This window comes from Mus caroli, unplaced genomic scaffold (genome assembly GCF_978045245.1).
Source record: "Mus caroli unplaced genomic scaffold, Mus_caroli_1 scaffold_11, whole genome shotgun sequence".
NCBI classification, from domain to species: domain Eukaryota; kingdom Metazoa; phylum Chordata; class Mammalia; order Rodentia; family Muridae; genus Mus; species Mus caroli.
In genome coordinates, this window is record NW_028227266.1 from 55,917,618 (window position 1) to 55,943,682 (window position 26,065).

Sequence of the window (26,065 nt, forward strand, 5' to 3'; positions counted from 1 at the left end):
GCCAGAACGGCTGCCTTGCTCCCGGAAGTGGAGGGTTTACACTGTGTGCCGCTGGGTCTGAGTGACCAAAGGCAGTAGCGCTCGCGGAGATCACCCGCTGGCCCTCGATCACCATGTCGGCCTTCGACACTAACCCCTTCGCGGACCCAGTGGACGTAAACCCCTTCCAGGTAGAACCCCCAATTCTCAGATTTCTCTAGGGCCAAGGGCTGCGGCCTGGGCCTCTTTCGCCAGAGCCGGGAGACGTGGCGTAGGAGGGACGGATCACCTGCCCAATGGGAGAGCGGTATCTGAAGGCTGGCCTATCATAGTTTGTATGGAGGCGGGACTTTGCAACAGGTGGAACTGCGGCAAGGGGGCGGGGCGCTGTAAAGAAGTGGGCACTTAGAGCACCCCGGGTTGTAGGCCATCGGACCGGCCTCTGCTGGAGAAAAGGGCCAAGCACGCGCTTATCCTGGGGAGGTGTCTTAGAGTCAGAAAGGGAAGCAAAATGTTGCTGTGCCATTTCTACAGTCTTGGGGGAATCTACCTGTATTGAGTCATCCTAGGAGAAAGGCTCATTGAAACATAATGAGGAAGTAGAAGTCTGTTGGGGTGGAGAAATGTGGAGATAACCCAACACCCTAATAGCAACAGCAGTAGCGAAGCAAGCATCTAAAGTACAGGAGAGTCCCTAGTGTTTATCAAGAAGGCTGAGAGAGGGTAGGAAGAGAGGCCAAGCCAGAAAATTACTTGTTGGCCAAGAGCTTTGTTTGGATTGAGTTTGGGCCACACAGACTTTCAGGAGAGGGAGGTGAAGGAGCTTGGAGCCCAAGGTACAGGGGCCTGACAAATCTGCATGGGTGGTTACCGGCTTGACCTTTGGAACTTTGAAAGAATACAACAGTCTTCGGACTTAAGCCAAAACCTTCGCGTGGAGAACGCAGAGATGCCCAGTTGTCTATGTTGAAGAACTGGAACTCCTTTTAGTGCCAAGATGCGTTCTACTTCTTCTTTCATGTCTGCCCGAAACCAGTTTGAGGGACGCGTGCTTGTGATGACTGGGGATTTATGAGCGCAGCTGTTCCTCCTGTGTTAGTATGTCACCAAGCTCATGAACTCGTCTTGCTGGTGCTTTATGTTGGTCCTCTACAGCTTCAGCATTTCCTGAAAGTGTTGGAGAAGTCCTCTGAGCTTTTCCAGGGTGGGTCCTTCCAAGGGCGGGAGCAAAGCACAGGCGCCTTGAACTAGATGGTTATACACTCAGGGAGTAGAATATGACCATGTTCTCTTTTGAAGTTTTGCAGTAGTGGGATTGAACCAGAGCTTTGTACGTTCTAGGCAAATCCTCCACCGCTGTGCAGATTGGGTAACACGGAGCCCTTGGTTTATTTATAACAGGATCTCTTCATCTAACACAGCCTGGCTGTGAACCCCCTATGTGTCACATGCTGGGTCTTGAACTTGGGGTCCTTCCTCTACCTCCCAAGTGCAGCCATAACTAGCTCGAGCCACCACACCCAGCCAGGCCGAGAGTGGAAATTTTATGCTTCTTTCCCAAGGTGACCTAGCTGATAGGAACCCTCGGGCAGCTTTTGGTAGTTGATTCCTTGCTACACTGGGGAGTTTAGAATATATTCTTGTAGCTTAATGCTTCCTGACAGAGCCTTTGCAGGGAACTTGTCTCTTACACAAACATTTGCCTCTATTAGTTTAGTGAGGAGAACAGTATTTGCATTTTTCCTGTTACTGTCTTCTGCTAACTCCTTTGATTTAATGATAGATTGTTCTATAGTACCGGGGTTCTGTTATGTATCGCAAAAATCCAGCAGTCTCTGGCAGTATGTGGTATATAATGATGTTCCTTTGTCCAGTTATAGTCTGTCAGAATTATAAATGTTTTGCTGCTCTCAGGGTCAGCCAGCTGTCCAACTTTGCGGCAGATCTTCTCCAGGGATAACAGAGGACAGGATTGTGCTGCCCTGGATTAGGAGTAGCTCCTTGGAAGTCTTAAAGTTCATCTCTGGCCTCGGAAATGATTGGGCAAAGTGTGAGTAACTTTAGAAGTAAAGCAATGTCTGCATGGCAGTCAGACAGTTTGTCCAGGCAGCCTCAGGAGATGGCAGGACAGGAAGCAGCTTTTGGCTTGCAAACCGGCAACATCTGGAGGGGAATCCTGTGTGGGAAGAAGAGGGCTTGGCTGATGGTGATACACTCCCCCTCAGACTGGAATGACTGTTCATCCTTGGCAGGAAGCTGTGTGAGGAGAGGCAGCCTTGTATCTGATGCTGGAGCCCCTTCTGGTCAGAGCTGCCCTCCCTTCCTTTAGGAGAGTGTGAGCTGCTTCCCTATTGCCAGGGCTGGGACACTGGGAGGGCGTAGGCCTTGGGTGACTAGGTGTGAGTCCTCAGCTTCATTTACTCAGGGTGTTGGCTCAGCGCTCAGGAGAGAGCAGGTGGGGAGGTGACAGACTCAAACTGTCACACCTAGTGAGTCTGGAGAACAGCTTTTCTTTTTTTTTTTTCCTTTTCCTTTTCTGTCATACCATATCATGGTGGATTACAAACTATACTTACTATTTGGAGTCTGCGGCTGACAGTTAGGGACTGTAAATGTTCTTAGAAGTCTATCCTAGCGTCTTCAGTTCAGCTTTACAAAAGGCAAGATTCCAGTGAGACTGGGACATGCTAGAGTCAACAGAAGCATGCCAGAATTACCCTCACTCAGAATTTAGACCTGGGTGTGGTTGCGGGGATGGCGCTGTTTTAAAGATTCTCAATGTGTTAAACTGTCCTGGGGTTATTTTAGGTCAGCTAAGGAAAGACTGTAGCACTGACACTCTTGTCGCCTTTTACTGTTTTTTGTAGCCATGGTCTCACTGTCATGCCTGGGTCGTGCAGTCCTCTTGCCCCTGGCACCTGAGTGCTGGGAGACCTTGCCAGCGTAGCCTTTCCTCCTTCAAGCAAGAGTTCTGGCAGTGGTCATTAAATCAGCATCCACTAAGCTTTTAAACTTTTAAAAGTGTTTAACATTTATTTAACATGTTCCTGCTGTGTTGCATGATAGAGGTCAGAGGACAACTTGCAGGAGTCAGTCCTTTGCTCCCACCATGAGTCTCAGGAATCGAACTCAGGGCTTAGTGAGCTATCTTGTCCTGAGCCATCTTATCATCCCTTAGTGTGAAGGGATGGAGTAGGACAGATTTTATCTTTTGTTTTGTTTTATTGTTACTGAGAATTGAACTGTCTTGAGTATGCTACACAAGTACTCTACCTTGAGGCAGTCCCAGAGAGAGAGAGAGAGAGAGAGAGAGAGAGAGAGAGAGAGAAGTATGTGTGTGTGTGTTGACTGCTTTTGTTTTGAGATGGGATCTTTCTGTGTAGCCCTGGCTGTCCTGGAATTCACTATGTAGACCAGGCCGGCCTTGAACTCAGAGATCTGCCTGCCTCTGCCTCCCCAGTACTGGGACTAAAGGTGTGTACCATCACTCCTGGCCTCAGTATAGGGTTTTTAAGGCAGTATGTTTAGGCAGTATATTTTGAACTTTTTTTTTTTGATTGATTGATTTATTATATGTAAGTACACTGTAGCTGTCTTCAGACACTCCAGAAGAGGGAGTCAGATCTCATTATGGATGGTTGTGAGCCACCATGTGGTTGCTGGGATTTGAACTCCAGACCTTCGGAAGAGAAGTGGGGTGCTCTTACCCACTGAACCATCTCACCAGCCCTATTTTGAACTTTTAAGGTACTCTGTTCTATGGTCAAGTGGGTTTGAGAATCCTCCCCCATCACATTTTTCATGAACATTGACAGGCCTTGCCAGTTTTGTTAAAGCCCGGAGAAACTCCTCAGTTTGACCCAGCATTTCTCAGAGTCGCTCCACCAAGGCACCTATTTCTGCTGACACTCAAAAAAGCCAGGGAAATTCCCGTGCGTCTTTGATGTTGATTTCCTTACCCGAGTTATTTTTCTTTCTCTGTGTGTTCATGTGTATGCAGGTATGTAGAGGTCAGAGAACTTTTTTTTTCAATTGCTTTTCCTTTTTTTTTTTTTTTTTTTTTTTTTTGATTGTCTCTTTTAATGATCTGGAACATGGCTGGCCAGTGAGCTCAGGAATCTACCTGTCTTGGGACTACACAGTGCTGGGATTACAGAAGTGTTTGGCTTAGTGTACATACGTGATGTGTGTATGTGTACATGTAGGCCACATATATGCTGGTGGCCAGGGAAGGAGGACACATAAGAAGGAGGCATCAGATCCTTGGAGCTAGAGTTACATACAGGTTGTTGTGAGCCATCTGATGTGGGTGCTAGAAACTGGAAGACCAGCAGGCACTCTTAACCACTCCAGTCCCTACTTCTGGCTTTTTGTTTTGTTTTTAAATGTGAGTTCTAGTCAGGCATGTGGTAACATGCCTTTAATCCTAGAATTATAGAGGCAAAGGCAAGCAGTCTCTGTGAGTTTGGGACCAGCCTTGGCTACATAGTGAGTGTCAGACCAGCCAGGGATATTCAGTGAGGCCCTCTCTCAAAAAGTTTTTAAAAAGGGAGTTCTGGGTATCCAGCTCAGGTTTTCACACCTGCAAAGGCAGCCATTTCCTGATAGCTAACTGTCTCCCAGCCCCTTATCCCAGTTTGTTATGATGCCCCTGTTCCCTGCGACCCCCAACTTCTGCAGTCCATGAACCCCTTCCTTGTGAATAGGTATAGTTGAGATTAATAGAAAGTGTCCTTCCAAGAAAGATCCCTGAGTGGAAAGTGAAGTCCCCGGAGAGTGTCAGAGGCTTACCAAACTCCTAGGAGGAAGCAGGAAGCTGCAAGCCAAGCCTTAGCGCTTTCTCAACCTCCTGTGCACACCCTGGTTCCTCTGTTAATTGTGGCACATCTGCTCCTCGCCCTCTGGATGTTTGGGTCCCTCGGTTGGAATGATTCCAGGCTGTCTGCTCACAGATGTTTCTCACGAGTCTTGTCAAGTGATGCATAGGTGGAAAACTAAAAAGAGGAGGCATTGTACTGTCCTTTTCTTCCCCCTGCCTCCCTCCAGCAGTCCACTAAAAATCAGACCACCCAAGCAAACGCCAGGGCTGCTTTTCTCTGAGCATTCTGCCAGATTACAGCAGAGCAGGCTGGGTCCCGGGAGGGGGTGTGGAAGGGGGTGCTGGCGCTGAACAGAGGAAGGCTTTCAGAGCCTGGACTTGCCAAGTCTCACAGTCTCGCTTTCACACATTGCTTCTCAATCTTGGTGCTGTGGCTGCCTCCCCGGGATGCAGAACATTTCCCTCCTGTGTGAAGGATGACGATGACAGCAAGGTGATTTGTGCATACAGTGACCTGAGGTTCCCTCCATAGACACTAAGGCCTGTGCCACTTCCCAGAAAGGGTCGCCTCCAGCATGACTGAGATTTGGGAATTCTCAGAATCACAAAGATACACTTTGAGTTAGGGCATCATTTATCCCAGGCTGGTCTCTAATTTGCTGTGTAACCGAGGCTGTCCTTGAACTCCTAATTCTTCTGCCTCCATTTCCAGAGTGCTGGAATGTGCATCCCACCACATCCAGTTTGAGGACCTGGTAGAACTTACTGTAGGACAGGAACATTGTCTTAAGTTTGAAAGTGGGTCTGGAGCCATGACTCAGTGGTGCAAGAGCACTGGCTGTTCTTCCAGACAACCTTGGTTTGATTCCTAGCACCCACAGACTGTGACTCACAACTGTTTGTAACTGCAGTTCCAGGGAATTCAACATCCTCTTCTGGCCTCCAAAGGGATCAAGCATACGCGTGGTATACAGACATAGAGGCAAAATACCTATACACATAAAATCTTTAAAAATTTTTAAGGGAAAAAAACAAAGAAATTTGAAACTAGCAAGAGTGTCACAGCTTAATGCCAACTCCAGACAGCGACCCGGATGGAGGTGCTCCTGCCTTTATGCTTGGCACCTGGAGCCAGGCGGGGGTTAGAACTTGGCTAGAGGTCCAGATGAACTTGGACTCTACACTTCTGTTAAATTTTCTTAGGAGTCGCTGTGCATAGGATTGTTATGGATTGTTCAGAGGATGCTAATATTTAACCAGGATACTCACTTGGGGAGTCCTGACCACAGTGCAAGGCGAGCCTTGGGCCATCAGGCACCCCCTAGAGTTGTTCACACCTTTATGCACACCAGAAACCCTGTCGTTCCCCCTGCTGGTCCCAGAGAGAAGAAGGTACATGAGCTTGTGGTCTGCGGTTGGCAGAGCTGAGCACTAAGGCTCCTGGAGAAGGATAGGTGAGGTGAGGAGGTTGTGGGGGATCTCAGGGACAGCAGAGCCCTGAGCCAAAAAGGGGCTGGGGTGGAAGGCAGAAAGGCTGGCAGACAAGCTAATGAGGGATTTTGGATGAACAGCGAGAACCAAAAGTCACTTCTTTAAGAAGTCATCTCTGTATTTCGTCCGTCACCCAGGGGCTTCTTCAGTCTTAGATCTTGTACTCTGTCTCTGAAAATCAGAGTTTGGGGATCTCTAGAGTTTGAGAGAAAAATGACAGGGCAAGCAAGCTGTAAACCTTGGCAACCACCAGCAAGAGGGTCATGGAGAAGAGGAAGACTGCCACGCCTTTTTAGTTAAGCTGGCATCCGCATCAGTGGAGGTCAGCAGGCAGCCTGTGGTAAAAGCCGGTGGCTTCAGCGAAAGTCTGAGAAAGCCTAAAGTGGGCTTTATGCATAAAGGCAGGGACACCTCCATCTGCACAGCTGTCTGGGGATGGCATTAGTCTGTGAGATGACATGCTTAGGTTTTGGCCAGTATTTGAAAGAGAGAAAGAGAAGAAGAAAGAGAGTATTAGGATTTAGTGGGCAGATGTAACAGCTTCATGGCCGTGGTTCCATTGCAGCTGTTGCTTGCTTGTTTGTTTGTTTGTTTGGAGACAGGATCTCACTATGTAGCCCTGGCTGGCCTGGAACTCACTGTGTACACCAGGCTGTCCTAGAACCTACCACCTGCTTGCCTCCCATGAGCTAATACATATACCACCATGCCTGGCTTTTTTTGTTTACTTTTTCCATAAGACAGTGTCTCACTTAGACCAAGCTGGCCTGGAACTCAACTTGGAGCCAAAGATAAACATGAAGTCCTGATCCTTCCGTCTCCACCTCTTGAGTACCGAGATTGCAGGCAGCACAACCATGCCCAGTCCCTGTCCTCTCTGTGAGCCTGTGGAGTCATCTGCTGCTTGGGTGACACACCTGCCTGGCCTGACTCTTGAGGATGTCTCTGCCTGGTACCTCTGACTTACCTCAGGCTGTTTCCATTTCCTATCTCTTCCACTTAAGCCTGGTCCTCAGTCTTCTATCTCTTCCACTTAGGCCTGGTCCTTAGTCTTCTATCTCTTCCACTTAGGCCTGGTCCTCAGTCTTCTGCCTCTACTTCTGTGGCCTCAGAATAGCATCCTCAGCTCACTCTAGGCTCTGGCAAATATCTCCAGCAGCTCTCATCCACACCTTTCTAGACATGCCAGCCAGATATACTGCACAGACACCTCCTATGTGATCCAGAATCTACAGAGGTCCTCTCCCTTCCCACACAGCCTGAAAAACCAGTCTCCTGGCAGCCTTTCCATTTTTAACTAGTTTTGAGTTGCTGAGCCGGTGACATCTACCCCAAGTCTCTAGAGTCCCTAACTCTTCCATACCAAGCTGCTATTCCTTAATTTAACCCTGTTACTCAGCAGTCATGACCAGCCGTGTCCTTCTTGCACATTGCATGCTCCTCATGATAACCAGAGTGGTCATGGTGTGCTCTGCTCCAACTCCTGTGGCTGTTTTCCTCTTGTCACTGAGGTCAAGTCAAAACTGCTCCAGTCTGGCTCTGCGCCTCTCAGGCTGGTTTCCTGATACTTCTGGCTGTTCTCTCTTTACACTCTCACCTCTAAGCCTCCTTGACCTTCTTCTAGGCTGGAGGTGATGGCATAAGCTTATAATTCAGCGCTTGAGTAGTAGAGCAAGAGAATCAGGGGATCAGGGTCATCCTCAAGTAGAAAGAAAGGAAGGAAGAGAGAGAAGGAAAAAGGGAGGAATGAAAAAGATAAAAGGAAACAAACTAACGAGTCAACGATGTTGTCTTAGGGTTTCCATTGCTGTGAACAGACACCATGACCAAGGCAACCCTTAGGACATTTAAATGGGTTTGGCTTACAGGTTCAGAGGTTCAGTCTGTTATCGTCATAGCAGGAAGCATGGCAGCATCCAGGCAGACGTGGCACTGGAGGAGTTGAGAGTTCTCCATCTCGTTCTGAAGGCAAACAAGAGAAGACTGACTCTCAGGCATCTAGAGGAGGGTCTCAAAGCTCACCCCCCGCCGGGCGTGGTGGCGCACGCCTTTAATCCCAGCACTCGGGAGGCAGAGACAGGCGGATTTCTGAGTTCGAGGCCAGTCTGGTCTACAAAGTGAGTTCCAGGACAGCCAGAGCTACACAGAGAAACCCTGTCTCGAAAAAAACCAAAAAAAAAAAAAAAAAAAAAAAGCTCACCCCCACAGTGACACACCTCCTCCAACAAGGCCACACCTCCTAATAGTGCCACTCCCTGGGCCATCCATATTCAAACCACTACAGATGCAAAACTGGAAACTAAGCCAGATGTGGTGGTGTACACATGTTTATATCAGCAATCAAGAGGCAGAGGCAGTCAAATCCTGTGATTTGGAAGCAAGCAGAACTACACAGTGAGATTCTGTCTCTAAAAAAGAAAACTAAGCAAATTACCCAAGCACACCCTTCTCATTTCGCTGAACGCAAGCACATTCTTTTTAGAGCATAGGTAGTCTGACACAGTTAAGGAACACCTGTCTTGACGGTCCTGGCTCCCGTGTGACACTGCTGTCTTCACGGTTACTGGGCTCAGTGTTGATCAGGTTTGATGCTCTGCACTGTTTCTTCTCAGTGGCAAGAATGAGGCTGCTTCTTGGTGGTCCTCACTCAGCGTTTTTGGATTGGTTTGTGTAGGGAATGGACAGGTGGAAGGAGGAGAAAGGGGGTGGTATAAACTGAAGATAGACCGTCCACAGGAGGGGTTCAGGGCCCAAAAGGCGTGAAGCCGAGAACAGTTCCTGTCACCTCTAGAGCACTCGACATCACTGCCTGTGGCAGGGAGGAGCCCAGAGTATGCTTTGTCCTCAGACAGGCTCTCAAGTGCCTGCTCCCCCATTCCCCGTTTTTGAGATGGGGTTTAGTTACCATCATGTAGCCAAAGCTAGCCTCAAATCCGAGGCAAATCTCCCTGCTTCAGTCTCCTAGGCAAATCTCCCTGTTTCAGTCTCCTAGGCAAATCTCCCTGCTTCAGTCTCCTAAATGCTGGGGATCACAGGTATGGATACCCTGGTGGACCTGTGTGTTTATTTTTTGAGACAGGGTCTCACTGTGTGGTATAATTGGCCTAGATCTTACTGTATAAACTAGGCTGGCAGGCTGGCAAGATGGCTCAGCCGGTATCCCATTACTCTAGTCTTATTTCTGTTATGATAAAATACCCAGACAAAGAGCAACTTAGGGAAGAATGGGGTTTATTTCAGCTTATAAAGCCATGTTACAGTCCAGCATTATGGAGAAGTTGACATAAGAATTTCAAACAGCTAGGTATCGCATCTACAGTTAAGAGCAAAGAGAAACTAACATACATATGCTTTCTTGTTTGCTTGTGCTCAGCTTCATTTCTCTACTCTTATATAGTTCAGGATCCCCCTGCCTACCTAAGGAATGGTGCCACCCACAGTGGCTTCCCACATCAATTAACTTAAAATAACCCTCCCACAGACAAACCCACAAACCAACTCAAGTAGACAATATCTAATTGAGACTCTCTTCCCAGATGATTATAAGGTTGAAACAAATTTACAGTTAAAGCTAACCATCTCTCCCATCTCCCTCCCAGCCCTCTGAGGTATCTCCTGTCCCTCCTGTCAAACACACTGAACCCCACCCAACACACTCTTGGCATTTTGTCTCAGCTACTAGTCCACCAGACCATGAACTCTTCAGAGGGAAAGAGCTGTGTCCTGCTTCTCTTAGCATGTACCTTCTTCATCCTGTAACTGTTCACACAAGGTAAAGAGCTAACTTTAGGAGCTTTTCTTCCCCCTCTTATACATTCAGTAGATGGTGGTGTTCCAGTCTGAGCAGCTAAAGAGGTTTTAGATTACATCTTTGTAGGTGAAACTTAGACCTCACCATCCTTTTAAATAACTGCCTGACCCACTTACGAGCTAACTGGTGCTCCATGACTAGGAACAGTCCATGCTGGTAACGTGAGTTTTGTGAGTTGGAGAGAAAGCCCATGGTCCTCACTGGGCTCACCAGTGTGATCCTTCCATGAATGACTCTGCGTGTGTCCTACTAAAGATGCCCCCAGGCTCCAGCTCTTCCAGGCTTAGTAAGGAAGCATAGCTCACGCCTTTTGGCAATAGGATTCATTCACACTTCAGCCACATAGTGATCAATCACCTTCTATTTGTCCCACAGCCTTGCAGTCCCAGGCTTACTGTCCTGTCCCTAGAGTCAGACCTGGATTCGGAGTCTAGCTCAGACACTGCTCTGAGATGTTTTTGTATGTGCGTGGGTGTATGCCTATGTGTATGCCTATGTACCGTGTGTGTGTGTGTGTGTGTGTGTGTGTGTGTGTGTGTGTGTCCCCTTCTGTCCATCTGTCCTTCCTTAGGATTCAAAGGGGCATCGAATCTCCTGGACCTGGAGTTACAGGTGGCTGTGGGTCACCACATGGGTGCCGGGTATGGAGTGTGATTCCTTGATTCCTCTGGAAGAACATCAAGTGCACCATCTCCCCATCCCCTACTCCAGAGATCTTGAGTAGTTACTGTCTCTACACTGAGCTTAGGCTTCTCCATCTACATCAGGGGCACTGGTCTCTTACATGGCTGTGGTAAAGGTTAAATGAGGAAATCTATGGTCCCCTTTCTTGGCAGAGCCATAAAACACACAAACTGACCAGAGTCTTTATAGAGTGGAACACAATGACTGTTTCTTCTCTCTTCCCTCCTTTCTTCTGTCATTCCTTTCTTTCCTTTTATGTGTGGCATGTGTGGAATTCAAAGGACTTCATTCTCTCCTTCCACTATGTAGGTTTCAAGGATCAAACTCAGACTTGGTGACAAGCTCCTTTAGCCACTGAGCCACCTTGTCAGCCCATCAGTACATTATAGACACAAAGGGGAGAAGCTCAGCCCTGGGTTGAGCTGGAGTTGGGGCATGGTTGCACGTACCTGTAATCTCATCTCTGGAGAGGACATAGCAGAAGGTTTGAGTTCACAATCAGACTGGGAAAAATACTGAGTTCCAGGATAGCCTGAGCAGCACAGGCTTGTCTAAGGGTGGGGTTGTGGGGGGGGGGGGATCTGTAGATAGTGGAATCTTGTGATAAGGAGTGTCTCAAAAATAAATAAATAAAAAGAAATCAAAGCAAGTTGAGAAAGGCTGACAGAACCTGCTGTTGATAAGACACAGTGATCAAGTTTGGGTGAATAAAATTCACAGTAATGTCAGTATGTGCTGAACCTAGCACATAGTAGGTACTCAAAAAATGTCACCTTCCCTTGGTCCTTCCTCCTACCCTTTCTACCTCCCTCCCTCCCTCCCTCCCTCCCTCCTTGTCCTCATCTAGTCTCAGCCTCTCTTGAAGCTGTCTACAGCTTCCAGGGAGAGTCCAACTTTCCTTAAGGAGGACCCATGTGTCACAGTGTTTTAGCTTATCTGGTCCCAGGCAAGGCGCCGCCAAGTTCTTAGGCTACTGTTGATCTATGCACACTAAGAGAAAGAAGCGCTAGTGTGGCTTTTGCTCTCAAACCTTTCCTGTGATGATGCTCTGCCCTAGGCCCCTCACCAAGCCCCAAGGAGCCTGAAGGATGGCCAGGCCTAGACACCCCCAGCTGCAGAGCACTCTCACGAGGAGGAACAGGCCACTTAAGATGAGCCTGGTTAGGGTTCCAAGTCCAGACTTTGCAGACAGCAGAAAAGAAGGGGAATAGGGAGAATCATCCAGACAGGATAGCCACATCTCTGTCATCTCCATCCTTCCTCAAGAATCTGCCACCTGACTGTTTTGGGTTTTTTTGTTTTGTTTTGTTTTGTTTTGTTTTGTTTTTAAGATTTATTTATCTTATGTATATGAATGAGTACACTGTCACTTTGTTCAGACACACCAAAAGAGGGCATCGAATCCCAATTACAGATGGTTGTGAGCCACCATGTGGTTGTTGGGAATTGAACTCAGAACCTCTGGAAGACCAGTCAGTGCTCTCCCGTTGAGCCATCTCTCCAGCCCCTCACCTGACTGCTGTTGTCATAGAAATGGCATCTTGCCTTGAACTTTAAGCTGCTTATTATGTGCCAGCTCCTGAAACTGCTACCTGAGCTGTCTCTTGGGTCCTATGCCCTGTGGTGACAGACTAGTAGCCAGTTCCTTGGCTGGTGGGTCTGATTTCAGTGACTTGGGCTTGCTTCCACTGGCAGGTATCTGCTGCCTTTGAAAGGAGGCAGACCCAGACCCAGAACCCCCCAGCAGGCCAGCTGGTTCTGTGAGAAAACTGTTAGGACCAATCCCCATGTCTTGGGTGACTTCCACTTTGCCACTTTGCCTGAGTTGCAGGAAGCACCAAAACAGAGGTAGATGTCCTGCAGTCAGGACACAGTCTGATGGCCAAGGCTGGAAGGAGGTGCAGTATTCTCAAGATGAGACTGTTGAGAGACCCAGTGAATTGCAGTAGCTGCTCTACTCTGGGTGTGGCCCTGGGGGCAGTCAGGCACAGACTTACTCTAGGAGCTGGTGGTCCCAGTGGGAAGATAGAACTGCTGTATAGAAAAGCCAGAGAACACATGGGGAACTGATACTTAGCTCTGATACGTTTCAGAATAGGAAGCCAGCTCCTACCTTCCAGTCCTCAGATAAGTTACTTCATCATGACCAGGGTCTTTTCTACCTGGGAACGAAGCAGTTTGTTCTCTGAGCATCTGTGACACTGACACAGTCTTTAAGAATCAGGTCTGCAGAGCAAGGTGTGGCAGTGCACACTTGGAATCCCAGCATTTGGGAAGTGGAATCATGAGGATCATGATTAAGGCCATCCTGGTCTTTATAATTTGAGGCTGACCTGAAGTATATTAACTCTGTCAGGAAAAACAAAACAAAAAAAATGTATGTCTGGGAATGAACCATAGAGACTCAGCCAAGGACAGTCTGTCCTCTCCCAGCTGTTTCTCCAGAGTTCCCGCATGACTCTGCAGTACGACCTGAAGCCCTTAACCGTGATCGAGAAACGGGGAGGTTGCCTGTATGAACTGCCCTCAACATCAAAGGGCCACTTAAGCAAAGAGGGGGGTGGAAGCAGAAGGCTAAAAACACAAGACAGACAGTATTCTGCTGATGTCGTCTGTTTCTATTTTTTTGAGACAAGATCTCTTTATCTTATTTTATACCCTAATCTGGCCAGGAATTCATATGTAAGCTGAGGATGGCCTACAACTCTTTGGATCCTGATCCTTCTGCCTCAGCCTTCAGACTGCTAAGACTACAGACAAGCTGCCACACTAACTATAAGGGATTTTGTTGTATTCTCTCCCTCCTTCTCTCTCAGGGTTTCTCTGTGTAGTCCTCTGTCCTGGAACTCTCTTTGTAGACCAGGCCAGCATGGAATTTGGAGACCCACCTGCCTCTACCTCCCAAGTACAGGGATTAAAGGTGTGCACCACTATGCCAGGTTTAGAATTTCTTTTTTTTTCTTTTTTCTTTTTTTTTTTTGGTTTTTTGAGACAGAGTTTCTGTCTGGCTCTGGACAGCTCTGGCTGTCCTGGAACTCACTTTGTAGACCAGGCTGGCTTCGAACTCAGAAATCCACCTGCCTCTGCCTCCCGAGTGCTGGGGTTAAAGGTATGCACCACCACACCTGGCTTTAGAATTTATTTTATTTTATTTTTTAAAATATTTATTTATTTATTATATGTAAGTACACTGTAGCTGTCTTCAGACACTCCAGAAGAGAGCATCAGATTTTGTTACGGATGGTTGTGAGCCACCATGTGGTTGCTGGGATTTGAACTCAGGACCTTTGGAAGAGCAGTCGACACTCTTAGCCACTGAGCCATCTCACCAGCCCCTTATTTTATTTTTTAAGAAAAAAAAAAAAAAAAAAAAAAAAAAAAGAGGAACTGGAGAGATAGCTCAGCAGTTAAGAACACCAACTGCTTTTCCAGAGGCCCTGAGTTCAATTCCCAGCAACCACATGGTGGCTCACAGCCATCTGTAATGGGATCCTGTGCCCTCTTCTGGTGTATCTGAAGACAGCTATAATGTGCTCATATATATATATAAACTAAGTAACTAATTTTTTAAAAAGAAAAGAAAAGAAAGAAAAGGAAAGGAAACATTTTTCTGGCTTTTCATCTGAGACTTTCTCCCTCCTAGCAAGTGTGCCTGATTTAATAGTTGGTGTTGGCAGCCAGTAGCATGTTTCCATCCCAGAACCTTTATCCATCCTCTAAACAGCTAAGGGAATAAAATGCTTTCTGTAGACTAAGAAATAAAACGGGTTTGGGGGCTTAGACCAGTGACTGAACCTCACAAGTACAAGTCCCATCTCCAGCACCAGAAAACAGAACAATAAAGAATAAATAGTACAGGAAGGTCTCTACATCCACCCATTTTAGCCTTCTCCACCCAAGTGGGAAAAAAACCTACCCAGGTTAAACACTGTGGTCCCCTCCAAATCTGGCACTGAGAAAACCTGTGTTGAGCTAACCGTTTCCAGAAAAGGTGAAGGGATTCGGATGAGGAGACTTTACTGCAGGGCAGACCAGAACCCCAGATACATGGGAGTCTGGATTGCTTGCCGGCCCCTGGTCAGGGCTGTTTCCTCTTGTCAGGATCTAATGTCTTCTTTTCTTCTTTCCAGGATCCCTCTGTGACCCAGCTGACCAAGGCTCCTCAGAGTGGCCTGGCTGAGTTCAATCCCTTCTCAGAGGTTGGTGACTATGTCCTTTCTGAGTCCTGTAGTCTTCTGGGAGATGGTGCCATGTGTATCAGTGGGAGGTGCCAGGGTGCCTGTGGCTGGGAAAGATCAGCTCTGGAAAGTTACTGTCCTCATAGGGACAGTCCTAAAGTAGACTTGGGGTAAGGTAAAAGTGGAGACGTCTCCAATGTGGCTGAAGTTTTTTGGGTTCTGAGACATGGGCCTCTCTCTTACAGGGTGGTGCAGGGCAATGCTGGAGAGCCTGGTACCTAGTAAGGCCACAGGGGTGTGGGTTAGAGGCCATGTTGCAGAGGAGAGTCCAGGTCAGATCCTCACCACGGGTTTGCCACAAGTGGAACCCACTCATTTCCTTCCTTTGCCCCACTCAGACAAATGCAGCGACAACAGTTCCTGCCACACAAGCTTCTGGGCCCTCCCAGCCAGCAGTTCTCCAGCCCTCAGTGGAACCAGCACAGCCAACGCCCCAGGTACTGCTCAGGAGTCCTTTGGCCTCTCCTGTGCAGGAGGGAATCACCCAGGTCCATAGTTGAACCTGGGTTGGGGGCAGGGAAAGGGCCTTCATCCCCCAGGCTTCTTGTAAGATTCTTTGGAGCCACACTACAGCCCCACTCCTCCTACCCAACCCCCAACCCCCGGAATAAGCTCTACTCACCAGGCTGGGACCCCTGGTGTCTGCAGGAACCCCTGTCCTGTTGCACCACTCCAGGTCCTTCTTGGGGCACAGAATCTGTCTGGGGTTTGTTTGTTTGTTTGTTTGTGGTGCTGCAAATGAAGTCCAAGGCCTTACAAATGCTCTGTCACCAAGCTACATCCCTGGCCCCTCTCTTTTTTAACCTCATTTATTCCTGCCTTCTATCCTATTTGCTTTAGTCCCTTCACTGAGTCTAGTGAACCTTGTCTGCTTGTGCCTAACGCTGACCTCTGTCACCCTCCCTACCCACCCCCTGACCCCAGGCTTCTCACTGTCTTGGTGAGCATGGCCCACAGTGGAGTTGTGTATTACAGCTCCCGGTTAGACAGGCCAGCAAGTTTCTGCCTGCCCGATTCCTGGCAGCGGGTGAGCCCTCAGAGAGGCAGACGCTACTAGGAGGAGATAGTATTTCCAGGGACAGCCACAAGCGCAAGCCTTCGAAGGTATGCCCAGTGTAGATGAGCAAGATGAGGGTGGGCTGGGCACCTGGAGCCTACCCAGGCTGGGTCCTAGAACCCTGCGAGGTGAGACACTCCCTGTGTGTGGGGTAACTTTATGTTCAGCAGGTGTGATGGGATGCAGGGACCCTGCCTCTGTTCCAGCGACAGCATAGGGAGATGAGGCTAGGACCAGTTCTAATCCCAGTGTCTGAAGTTCATCTCCCAGGGAGGCAAACTTCACTCTCTGGAGAACTGCTTTGCTGAAATGTGTGCATATGTATACACATGCCTAGTTGTCATCCTGTGAGATGGCCACTCCTGCTCCCCAAAAGAGGACCATAGTCTTGTTCTTCAGGAGGAAGATGGGGTCAAACAGGGGTGACAGCCCAGCTCTGCTCAGCCTCACCCAAGAATCCCTGAACTGCCATTGACAGGCTCTGCCCTTCTGCAGAGGTGACAAAGCTTGGCTTCTTTGTGCCATGAAGGTCAGGCAGGGAAGGGCCACACATCACGGACTGTCCCCAAACATTGTTCAGGAGGGCCTGGGAGGCAACTCCTGGCAGAGTGGGGAGGGAGATTGCTTTGCTGTGGCTCCCTGAGGCTCTGGTGCTGTGGCCTGCCTTGCATCTCCTCTGTGCTTTCTGCTGGCAGCCTAGCTTTTTTTCTACTTTGCACACATGCTCAGTTCTTCCCCCTAGCTTCAAGTCTCTGGCTTTCCGGCTTCAGGTTGGGCTCCTGTGCTTTTACCAAAGGACAATACAATTCAGTAGCCTGGACTTCGCCATGGCTGAGCCATGGGAGGTTGGGGAGGGAGTGGAGAGCCCTGCAAGGACTGAGGGGTCAAAGGTGGTATAAGGGTAGTGGGCAGTGGGTCACCTAGGCACTCCCATGGTATTCCTTAATGCTCAAGACACTTTCTTGGGCAGGACTGCCTCGGACCATCTGCTAGGTCTTCCTGCCTGGGTGAAGTGCCTGTGTTGGCCTGCCTGGGCTCACACTGTCTCTTTCTCATTGCTGGCTGTGCCCTGCTCCTGTTCTCTCCAGGCTGTTGCAGCTGCAGCCCAGGCAGGCTTGCTTCGGCAGCAGGAAGAACTAGACAGGAAAGCTGCTGAGCTGGAACGCAAGGAGCGAGAGTTGCAGAGCACTGCGGCAAATTTGCATGGTAACAGAGACTTTTGGGGTCTAGCCTGCTCTACCTGGCACAAGGGGTACTCTGAACCATGTTCATGGGGGATCTTGCAAAGCTTTTGATTTTGTAAGCATGTTGGTTTGGGGAGCTCAGCATAGTGACAATAACTGTAACCCCAGCAGCACACTGGAGGCAGAGGCAGAAGGATCACTCCGAGTGCCAGGCCAGCCGAGGTTATAATAGTAAGACTACATCGGAAAAAAAGAAAGGAAGGAAGGGAGAGTGCTGGTTCTGGGGTAGAGAGAAGGAAGGCAGAAGTTAAAAGATTAGCAGAGTAGGCCTGACAGATATAAGTTATGTCTGCATTCTTTCCCAGCTCAGAAATTCTCTGATTCTCTGGGCCCACAGTCCCATGGTGTTGCTAAAACTCCTTACCAGAGGGAGACCTAAACAAGCTCCCAGTGACAAGATGAGGCACAGTTCCACCAAAGTTTACTCTGTGGAACTGGTTCCTTACAGAGCGTGCGTGGCAGGTTACTACAAGAGGGTGGATGGATGCTCCTCCCCCAACGTCCTGTCCCTGGAAAGTCTTATCCAGCAGGGAGGAGGACTTCCCTGTGGTGGCATACATGGGGCCCTCTTCCCTGTATGGTCTAGCTGCTCCCCAAGGCCATGTACAACAAACCAGAATTACATAGAACTTAGAGTAGGGAGTGGCTGGATGTTTAGATGAGAGTCTCCCGCTCCTCGACACAAGCCCAGCCGGGACTGTACTTTTGCAAGAGTGTGCAGTTGAACTCCCCAAGATGGTGCTTGCCTGACTTTCACCTGGTTATGATGACAACTCTGGTTATCCTGCTTAAGAGCTGGTCATTAATAAAATACCTTTTTATTTTGGCTGGTGTCCCATATAGAAGCAGGCAGATCTCTGTGAGTTTAAGGACAGTCTGGTCTACATTCAATAATAGCCAGGGCTACCTCATAGTCTTGAAAGAAACAAACACGTCATTTAGTACATTTGGTTCCCTCTATAACCCAGTGTAGTTGGGACTCATTATCTTGGAGCAGACCTGTGGGTATCTGGATTCCTCGTGTTCTTGTCCTATCTAGGAACCTGCTCAAAAGGGCCATGTTCCTTGAAGGCCCCTGAAACTTCTGAACTCTGCTTCTAGGGACTTCTCTGCAAGCTCTGTTTTGCCTATGAACTGGGTGGCTGTGTGCTTGCTTCCGTGCCACTGATGAGGCTGAACCCTTTTTTACACAGTGCGAGACAACAACTGGCCGCCACTCCCCTCATGGTGCCCTGTGAAACCCTGCTTCTATCAGGACATCTCCACGGAGATCCCTGCTGACTACCAGCGGATTTGCAAGATGCTATACTATCTCTGGATGTGTGAGTTCCAGGGTGCATTGGCAATGTCTTAAGATCCCTGGGTTTCTTTTGGGCTTTGCTTGCTAGGGTCAAGACCTCACAGACTCCATCCTTCCCAGTGTTTGGGCTAGCATGGGGAGGTTCTTTATGTCCTATCTAGGAACCTGCTCAAAAGGGCCAGCTTTTGAAAAGGAAAGGGGATTTCTGTGTTCCTGAAGAGTCCACCTCCGGAAAGGCTCAACGTGGCTCCTCACAGACCTTTAGGTTCTTAGCAGTGAGGAAAGACTGCAGCTTCATTGTGTGCCTTTAAGAAAGAGCTATTTCATTCCACAAGAATTAGCCCAGGGTCTGCACCTCATTATGCCTATTCCTGAAACCTCGGTGTTCTGGTCTTCTCTAAAGAAAACTTGGCCCCTGGTATGCGGTCCCAGAGAAACAGGATCTGGAAGCTGACTTTCCCTTCATAGAGACTGAAGTCCCTATTATTTTTGCAGCCTCCTTCACAACGTGGCCTTTCCTAGGGAGTAGCTTGCTCTGTGGGCAGCCAATCCTCCAGCTGCCTTGGGTCAAGCCACTTGTCTCTCCTTGCTCCTTCCTAGTGCATTCAGTGACTCTGTTTCTAAACCTGCTTGCGTGCCTGGCCTGGTTCACAAGTGACGCAGCCAATGGAACGGCCTTTGGCCTCTCCATCCTTTGGTTTCTGATCTTCACTCCCTGTGCCTTCCTTTGTTGGTACCGACCCATCTACAAGGCTTTCAGGTGAGTGGAGCTAGCACAGGGGTGAGGGTCTGGCTGGTGTCCCAGGTGTAGCTGATAGACCCGCCTTCTGGGCCCATCATAGTCATAGCTCAGACTAGAGTAGGAGGGAATTGCCTTCCTCTTCTCAACTCGGAGCAGACAAATTAAGGGCCGTTTGCCTCAGCCTAGCCTGTGCATCCATGGATGAACATGGGAATAAGATGGGACTGGGAACCTCACCTGCTGTTGCACTGTTCTTAGGCAGGTCAGTCTACCTGGCAGGCAGGAATTCAGTTGCTGTGAAGAGGGAGTACCCTGCTGAGGGGTGAGGGGTGAGGTGATGCCCTGTGGGTGTCAGATACTGTGGCTCATCTTTATGATCTCAGGCATCTGTGGCCAATATGTAAGCTTGCTCCTGTGTGCAGGAACAATGTATTTCTAAGACCCCCACCCCCACCCCCGGGGGATTTGGAATTACACTTCATTCTTGATGCTTTTAGGGAAGAAGAGCCAGGAGTATCCAAGAAGGCAGATCCTAGGTTCTGTATTGTTGTTCTTAAAGATGCAGTATTCAAAGCCAGGGATGTAGCTCAGTTGGTAGAGTGTCTGCCTAGCACATTGCAAAGCCTGGATTCTATTAAAGCTCCACATAAAACTGGGTGTGGTGCCACAGGCCTACAGTCCCAGCATTTGGGAGAAACAGACAAAGGGGGTCAGAAATTCAAGGTTACATAGGGAATTAAGAGGCCAACCTGGGCTACATGAGACCCTTGTATGTAATTAAGGAAACAGCACAGTGGTGGTGAGGAGTCTTAACCAGTTTGTTCCTCCACAGGTATCTTTTCTCCCACCCAAGTTTACACGGTTTGTGTGTGTGTGTCTGTGTGTCTGTGTCTGTGTCTGTGTCTGTGTCTGTGTCTAGAGGCCAAAAGAGGGTGTCAGATCCCTTGAGACTGGAGTTAGAGACAGTTGTGACATCTACCGTGTGGATGCTGGGATGCCAACCCAAGCCCTCTGGAAGAGAGCAACTCATGCTCTAAACTGCTGAGCCATTTCTCATTTCTCCATCCTCAGCATGTGTGTGTGTGTGTGTGTGTGTGTGTGTGTGTGTGTGTGTGTGTACATGGCACCACAGGGCACATAAGTATGTCAGAAGAGAGTTCTCTCCCTCCATCCTGTGGGTTCCAGGATTAGACATAGAGCATCAGTTCCTTCTCATTGGCCCCAGGCCCTCTATGATTTACCTCCTTCTCTCTCCACAGGTCTGACAACTCTTTCAGCTTCTTCGTGTTCTTTTTTGTATTTTTTTGTCAAATAGGGATCTACTTCATCCAGTTGATTGGCTTGCCTAACTTGGGGACCAGGTAAGACCTGAGCCGAGGCTCGGTTTCCTCGCCATTTCCTAGCTCCCAGCAAGCCTGTTTGGACCATGGTGGACAATTAGTGGTGGGTTGTGTGATGAAACGTTTCCTGCAACACACACATCCACTCAGCTCAGATAGGGAACCCAAGTCAGACCAAAGTAGTGGTGCCACCAAAGTCCAGCTTGGTGAACCAACGAGTTTTATTGGGGTTACTTAGAAGGATATGGGTGAAGGGTAACTTGCAGGAGCAGAAGTAACTCAAAGACAGCTGTATCATCAAAGTCCACCGCAGCATGGGTGACAGCTTACAAAGCTGGGGACTTGGCGCACACCGCACAGCCTGAAGGTAGCTCAGCAGCTTAGAGAAGTGTCCTTTTCAAATGACTCTCTGGTCCATGCTCTCGGGCAACTGGTCTGGTCTCAAGAGTCCTCCTAGCAGGTCAGCTTGCCTGAGAGCATTCTTCCAGTTTAGTCTCTCTCGTCAGAGGGGAACACTCAGCTTTTATTACCTTCTTTGGCAGGAGGAGGTAATCCCCTTCCTGGTCAACTGAATCTGGTCAACTTCAGGGACTTCCTGAAGCTATTTTGAGTTGTTAGTACACTAGGACAGAGTGGGTTTTTGTTTGTTTATTTGTTAGTTTTTGGTTTTTTGAGACAAGGTTTCTCTGTGCAGTCCTGGAACTCACTCTGTAGTCCAGGCTGGCCTCGAACTCAGAAATCCACCTGCCTCTGCCTCCCAAGTGCTGGGATTAAAGGCATGTGCCACCACTGCCCGGCTAGGACAGAGTGTTTTAATCTCCATGGAAACTCTATGCAATGCCTCTTTCCTGGTCCTTTTCTCTTTTGGGGATCCAAGGGGTCAGACCCAGAACCTTGCACATGCTAGAAAGTACTCTGTCCCTGAGCCACAGCCCAGCTTTCTGTTATTTTACCAAAGTAGATGTCTTTCCTTGTACTCTTCATTCCAGAGTGTGTAGATGAGAGAGTCTCACTCTGGCCTGGAACTTGCTATAGGCCAGAGTGGCTTCCAATTCATGGTGATCCTCCTGCCTGTCTCCAGAGAACTGAGAGTTCAGGTTTGAGCACCTTGCCAGTTTGGGCTAGGCCTTTAGGGCTGTGTCTGCCACTGTCTGGCAAGTTCTTGCTTTACTCTTAGTGCATCCTCAGAGAGGCTGACGGACCCCTGGCCTTTGAAGCCCCTGACTTACACATTAGCTCTCTCAAACTCACTATGTAGCCCAAAAATGACCTTGAACTTCTTGTCATTCTGCATCTAGGCGGTACCTGTTGTTTTATGTGGAACTTGGGATGGAATCCAAGTTCTCATTCGTGCTAGGCAAGTACTCTGTCAGTGGGGCTACGGCCTCAGCTCCCATCTTACTTTTTCTCTCAGGGCCTTGTGACTGCAGAAGGTGGTGCCTGCCTCCCTGGAGAGGTGTCTTGCTATTCTGGAGCATATAGCTGGTTTGAGTTTCTTGGCACCTCGGTCCTCAGTTCAGAGTTAATTGCCAAAAGAAAAGCTGATGGCTGGCGTTTTCTTTTCTATACCAGTGCACAGGGAACATTACAAAATGATGGGGCTGCGAGCAGGAGCCTGGGAGGGTGGCACTATTTTAGTTGCTTGTCACAGCAGGGAGCAAGTGCAGAGTGTGAGGAGAGGACTGGCCATCCATCGCACTGGCACCCTGAGCCTAAGCACACTGCCATCCTGCCACCCTGTGACCTTATTCTGTGTTCTAATCCTGACCCTTTTGGTGGATAGTCCAGCTTCATTATTATTTTAAGATGTTGTTAGGAAAGGTAGGTGGGCCAAGTGTGGGTGGCCCATATCTCCCAGCACTTGGGAGATGATGCAGAATGATTGGAAGTTTAAGGTTAGCCTGGGCTATGTAATAAGTTCTGGGCCAGCCTGGAGAACCAGAGTCTCAAAAAACAAATAAGCTGAACATGGTAGCACACCCATTTAATCCCAGCACTCAGGAGAGCAGAGGTAAGTGGATCTCTTAGTTTGAGGCGACCCTGGTCTATATGAAAAGATCTAGGATAGCTAGGGTTACATAGTAAGACAGTGGCTCAAAGCAAACAAACAAACAAACAAATAAATGGGGTGGGGTGGGGTGGGGCATGCTACAATTAATATTTGCACTCTCAACAGAGTCTGAGGTTTGTGGTCTGATCCTGACCCTGCCTTCACTGCCTTGAACTCAGTAAGCTCAGCTGGCTCCTGCCTGTTCTTGCCTTCCCTTAGACCTTCTGTGATCATTTTCTTTCCTCTCTGTGTTTATGTGTATGCCCATGTGTCCATGCGTGCTCATGTGGGGTCACATGTGTACACCTCTATGTGGAACCAGAGGTTGAGATTTGTGAGAGTCAGCTCTCTTCTTCCATGTGTGTTCTGTGGATCAAACTCAGGCTGTCAGACGCAGTGTGGACTCCTTCACCTGAGGAGCTGCTTCCTGCCTCTGTGGTGGTCTTTGCTGCTTTTGCTTTTAGTGTTACACTTCAGCGCCATGAAACTCACTTCCTGTTTTCTTCTACAAGTTCATTTGTTTGTTTTTTTGAGACAGAATCTCTCTATGGTCCTTGTTGTCCTGGTTACTATGTAGATAGACTTGGCTGTCCTAGAATGTATATTCTTCTGCCTCTGCCTCCCAGTACTGGGGACTAAATGCATGTGCCACCATGCCTAGCCTTTCCAAGAGTTTTATAGGTCTTACAATTAAATCTTTGTCCTACTTTGAGTTAATTTTCATGTATGGTTGAAGGAAGGATCAGTTGTTCCGATACCATTTACAAAGACCATCAGTTTCCCTTTAGGGTGTTAACAATTTTTTTTAAAGATTTATTTATTATTATATATAAGTACACCGTAGCTGTCTTCAGACACACCAGAAGAGGGTGTCAGATCTCATTGGGCATGGTTGTGAGCCACCATGTTGGTTGCTGGGAATTGAACTCAGGACCTTTGGAAGAGCAGTCAGTGCTTTTAACTGCTGAGCCATCTCTCCAGCCCCAACAATTTTTTTTTTTTATTTCTTGTATTTATCAGGGGGTTGGGGAGGGGGGCATGCACACCAGGACACATATGTGAAGGTCCAAGGATAAGTTCTTCTCTTCCACCATGTGGGTCCTGAGTATCAAACTCTACTACCAAGCTTGGCATCAAGTACCTTCACCCACTGAGCCACCTCTCTATCCCCTTGGTTTTAGGACCCTAAAAATAGATTTGGGGTTCTGGAGAGATGGCTTGATGGTTAAGAGCACTGGCTGCTATACCAGGGGATCCAGGCTCAATTCTTAGTACCCACATGGCAGCTCACAACTGTGTGTGGCTCTGGTTACAGGGGATCTGACACCTTCACACAGACACAATAACAATGCACAGAAAAAAAATGAAAAACAATTTTTTTTTAGAATTATTTATTTATGTATATGAGTACACTGTAGCTGTCTTCAAACACACCAGAAGAGGGCACTGGATCCCATTACAGATGGTTGTGAGCCACCATGTAGTAGCCAGGAATTGAACTCGGGACTTCTGGAAGAGCAGTCAGTGTTCTTTTTTCTCTTTTTTCTTTTCTTTTTTTTTTTTTTAAGATTTATTTATTATTATATCTAAGTACACTCTAGCTGTCTTTAGACGCACCAGAAAAGGGAGTCAGATCTCATTACAGATGGTTGTGAGCTACCATGTGGTTGCTGGGATTTGAACTCGGGATCTTCAGAAGAGCAGTCAATGTTCTTAACCGCTGAGCCATCTTGCCAATCCCCGGATATAATTCTTAAAATATGTACATCTGGTCGCTGAAGCCTATGGCATTGCTCTTCCTGCTATTCTGACACTGCTTTGACCCCTGTAGCTTTGTTGTAAGTCTTGACATCAGGTAGTGTGAGAATAATCCCTTTACAGCTAAGGACACTGAGGCTCTGGGGGTGACAACCACTAACAACTGAGGTGACAGGGTAGAGGCAACAGGCTGGCCAGTGCTCCTCTCCCCAGAGTCCTCTGTGAAAGCCAAGTCTTCCCAGTCCCCACCCTCAGTCAGCAGCACTGAGCTTTGGGCTGCTCCTGGCAAGGGGCTTGCCATATCTCCTTTCCAAACCTCACTGGGCAGGAAGACACTCTGAGACCTCAGGAGAGCCCCTGCTGGACCAGTGTGGGCCTGTCAGCACTCACAGCCTGGTCACTCACAGAGGAAGGTCACTGAACCACAAGGCTCCCTGTGCGGTTGGCAAATGTCCAGGTGGTGGTCAGGACACAGCCATTTGGGAGAAGTGCTCCTCTTGGGGACTTCTGAGTCTCAATCTTACCTCACCTCTGCTTTCTCCTTTTGTAGTGGTTGGCTTGCAGCCCTAACTACAGTGAAAAATGGGCCCTTAGCTGTGACCATCATCATGATGGTAGTGGCTGGCTTCTTTACCCTCTGTGCTGGGCTTTCACTCTTCCTCCTGCAGCGGGTAAGTAGGGCAGAGCCAACAGTGAACCCCAGTAAAATGCCCATCTCTCCTGGGCAGGCACACATCTAAATATGCCTTGCTCCTGAAGCTCTCAGGGGCTCAGCAAGGCTCTGGGTAAGCAGCCAGGCAGGGTTGCCCCTCCGGTGGCTGCCACCATACCCTGATGGCTAGGTTTGCTCAGGGCTCTTCTCACCCCAGCCTCCTTCCCTAGGTACACGCCTTCTACCGCCGAACAGGAGCCAGCTTCCAGCAGGCCCAGGAAGAGTTCTCCCAGGGTATCTTCAGCAGCAGAACCTTCCGTGGGGCTGCCTCATCTGCTGCCCGAGGAGCCTTTCAGGGGAATTAGGCTTCCCGACTTTCCTTCCCTCAGCCCTGGCCTCTGTCAACTGTCTTCTGAGCTGCACTTTCCGCGGGTGCCTTATGCAGTGACTACACCAGCACAGACCTGGCAGGGATTTGTCTTGTCCCTGCTCCTTCCTCAGTAGTCAGCTTTCTCCTCTACAAGAGGGAAGGAGAGGAAGGGACAAGGACTTTATAAAAAAAAAAAAAAAAAAAAAAAAAAACACATGGGAAAAGAAGAAATAACAAAGCTGTCTTTCCTTTTCTAATGGTGGCTTGGTATGATTTTGTCTGGAAGCAATGGGACTGTTTTCCCTGAAAACAAATGGACTCGTGCTTGGGATCATGGGCCAACCTGGGCTCACTGTACTGGGGACTTTCCACAGGCACCCTGCACTCCACTCCTCCCTTTACAGGGTCCATCTGTATTGGGTCTCCACACCTTGCCTTTCATGCTTGGGCTTCATAAGTCCCCCAGTGGCTCCACTCTAGGTGAGCTGTGTTCTGGGTGGGAGCACAGAAATCTCCCAGGTCATCTTCCG

The 26,065-nt window shown here is 48.6% G+C and overlaps 1 protein-coding gene across 2 annotated transcripts; it reads left to right on the forward strand.

Moving 5' to 3' along the window:
• On the forward strand, positions 1 to 25,690 carry Scamp2 (secretory carrier membrane protein 2). 2 transcript variants are annotated; one of them, XM_021171675.3, is made up of 10 exons: positions 1 to 170; positions 14,915 to 14,983; positions 15,361 to 15,459; positions 15,998 to 16,126; positions 17,168 to 17,285; positions 18,517 to 18,645; positions 19,224 to 19,383; positions 20,625 to 20,726; positions 25,064 to 25,184; positions 25,396 to 25,690. In XM_021171675.3, the coding sequence occupies exons 1-10, from the start codon at positions 114 to 116 to the stop codon at positions 25,528 to 25,530; spliced, it is 1,119 nt and encodes a 372-aa protein (XP_021027334.1). In that variant the 5' UTR covers positions 1 to 113; the 3' UTR covers positions 25,531 to 25,690. The 2 variants fall into 2 exon arrangements, with proteins under 2 accessions (XP_021027334.1, XP_021027335.1); XM_021171676.3 differs by lacking the exon at positions 15,998 to 16,126.
• The last annotated feature ends 375 nt before the right edge of the window (positions 25,691 to 26,065 follow it).

Excerpts from the sequence above, each read along its gene's own strand:
- Scamp2 (XM_021171675.3), top strand. The coding sequence starts at position 114 with ATGTCGGCCTTCGACACTAACCCCTTCGCGGACCCAGTGGACGTAAAC. Across the intron at positions 14,984-15,360 it reads AGTTCAATCCCTTCTCAGAG|ACAAATGCAGCGACAACAGT; the intron begins GTTGGTGACTAT and ends TGCCCCACTCAG. Across the intron at positions 25,185-25,395 it reads CACTCTTCCTCCTGCAGCGG|GTACACGCCTTCTACCGCCG; the intron begins GTAAGTAGGGCA and ends CTCCTTCCCTAG.